This window comes from Mizuhopecten yessoensis, unplaced genomic scaffold, assembly GCF_002113885.1.
Source record: "Mizuhopecten yessoensis strain PY_sf001 unplaced genomic scaffold, ASM211388v2 hete_36102800, whole genome shotgun sequence".
Lineage (NCBI taxonomy): Eukaryota > Metazoa > Mollusca > Bivalvia > Pectinida > Pectinidae > Mizuhopecten > Mizuhopecten yessoensis.
This window is the reverse complement of record NW_018483950.1, coordinates 1-2,711: the sequence shown is the minus strand read 5'-3', so window position 1 is coordinate 2,711 and position 2,711 is coordinate 1. Positions and strand designations below refer to the sequence as shown.

Below are 2,711 nucleotides of genomic sequence, written 5' to 3'. Positions count from 1 at the left end.
CCTAGCATGCGAGTCATCTACAAAGAAAAAACGCCGAATAGGGATCATATTCGTTTGATATTATTGAGGCTATCGGATACAACGAAGTTTACTTTTGGCTATACCCTGTTGGTATTCAGATCCGGAGATGCTCAAAAATGAATATTAAAATTCCTTAATTCTCTTATCAGTATCAGGGATTCTTTTACCAGTGTCAGCGTTTATCTGACCCTAATTCATCTACACCTGTTGATGAAGATTGATACCTAAATGATACATATTTGTGAATCAACATTGTTTGAACCTTCAAACCATAGGCCATTTAAAAAGTATACTATCATTATTCCGTATTGTAATAACATTTCGTGGACAAAAGAAGAGTCAAGACTAGCGAGGTACAGGTCTATTGATGACTGACCGCTGTGATGTCATCACTTGTCCGCAATTCCGGGGGGATTCCGAGACAGTTTCGTAAAGTGTTTACAAAAGTTTTCTGAAAAAAAAAGAAAAAAAAAGAAGATTATCAGTATGATGTTTATCATATACCCCTAATATCCTAAAAAAATCATGTAAACAAACCCTATGTTGTCTACGTCTCCTTTAACACTACCTGGACTATAGATAATCCCTGTATTCTTATAATCACAATAGCTATACAACTGTAGTTATATCCGTTCTTACTTGTCCCAAAGCCTTGAATGGAGTGACATCAAATAGGGTCCGGGGGTCGGGCGAGTTCGGTGTGTCTGGTCGACGGCGGGAACTCGTGTTGAGGAAAAACAGAATGCTTTCCTCCGGACTCAATGTTTTATCTGGCTGGCTGAAATGATAGATAATTAACTTTGTCGCATAATAGTCCAGGCTATGTACGATTTATCGATTACAATTAAAAGAAGTTACACGTGCAGTCATAACTGAAATGTAACACAAACTACGATATCATAAAAAGTTTTGTTTTCAGTATTCACAATGCTTAAGTGAAAAAAAACACAATTATTCCCGATAAATGTACGAATAAATTTAATATCCAGCGTTGACAAACACAATAATCGTTGATCCATAGGATCATCCCTCCTCGATACATTTTAGCAATAGTTTCTCGGCAATAGTTGATATACATTCAGATATGTCAGGGCTTGTTACAACTTATCATATACAAAATGTTTACGCAATTATCGTTGATGTACATGTAAACTAATATCATACTGTTGATAAATCTTAAAAGTGTTACCGTGCACACATCTTCCGTGCGAACCTGACGAACTCCGCCGTTCGTCGGAATTTGTCGTATCCCTAAAATACAACAACAGGTTAAGTCACAATCAGAGTACATATGGGACCTCGTGTGACCGGGCACTTCGGTTTCTAAGTTCAATGAAATGTCTGGGTAGTCCGAAATAACTGACTGTCTCATTTAACAATTATTTTGATCGGACAGACACAGTCAGGACGTCTCTTTAAAAAATCTGCGCACCGAGTTTGGTGTGCACTTAAATTAATGTTTTCTTCTATACTGGAGCATATCTACACACTTTCTATACATGGATAAAACAGCTAGTCACAAAGGTACTTGCACTTGACAGCTTCATCAGCAGGGACTATATTCGTCGACATGGTTCGTTTTTCGATGGTTCATCATTTTTTCTAGTTTGACAAATTTAAGGGTATGAGTACCAAATAGTATTGAGAATAGTGAGAGAAAGAAGGAAAGAAATGTAGAATACGGAAAGGGAAAACATACCTGTCTGCCAGTCTTCCTTAACTTCCATATTCGGACGGTTTTGAGGACGGATAGGACACTTTCGGACACTCGATAGCCACTTGAGTCGTCATCATCTGAACATTTCCCTAGAAAAACTCTATTCCGCGGAATCGGGAAAAAAACCGTATCTAGATTTTGCAGTTTTTCTTTTGTTATGTCAAATTTCGACTTCATTTTCGAAGATAATTTTTGATTACGCGGTGAAAACATAACTGGTGGTAAACGTTCGTCTGGACAAGCATTACGATTTTTCTCCGACTGTGTTTTCTCATTTCTTCCACTTTTTGTTCGTCTACATTTACTCCTCGTGCGAGTTCTCCTGGATACAGTATAAATAGCGGTATATTCCTCCTGCTCCTCAGTTTCACGCTCGTGTTCCATATTGCTATCCTGGAGATTGTCTACCTAAGTAACCCTGATATCGGATGTAAAACAAAACCCAGTTTGTTCCTCAAACACTATTAGTCAAAACATGTTAGCTGCTAAGAAGAATAGCTAGGTATTTCGTATCAATATTACACGGATCACAGACTACGTTCACCATCATGACAATATCAGATAATTCATCGGTAAACCATTCATAGTTTCATATCGTCAATTCTACCTTCCAGTATGGAATTAAAAATTATACAACTGATACGCTGTTTTAGCGACTAACACTTGTTCGATGACGTCACATGTTGACCAACCAAGTGGCAGTCAAGTAAGAGAGTGTGACAAACCGGCATTGTTTTGGTTGACCAGCGGCTAGAAGGGGCCGTATTTGTCAAAAACAAACGGTCAGTTTTAGTCATGTAAAAACATGCGACGCAACTTTCTCTTGTTCTTTGAAATTTATTTTTTTAAATTTGTTAATTCATTTAACTACTTATCCTTAACAAAATATTTGGAAGAGGTAAACACGTTATATATGTATATAATAATGATAACTGGTCTTCCTTCATATGCCCGAATTGAAGACTTACTTTTT

The 2,711-nt window shown here is 37.3% G+C and overlaps 1 protein-coding gene across 1 annotated transcript; it reads right to left on the bottom strand.

Moving 5' to 3' along the window:
• Positions 1-6: 6 nt before the first annotated feature.
• On the bottom strand, positions 7-2,122 carry LOC110444350 (the record flags this gene model as incomplete). Its single annotated transcript, XM_021488734.1, has 5 exons — positions 1,721-2,122; positions 1,211-1,272; positions 661-799; positions 398-472; positions 7-17 (listed from the first exon to the last, which is right to left on the bottom strand). Coding segments are annotated over exons 1-5 (689 nt in total), but the record flags the coding sequence as incomplete, so codon positions are not given.
• Positions 2,123-2,711: the final 589 nt, after the last annotated feature.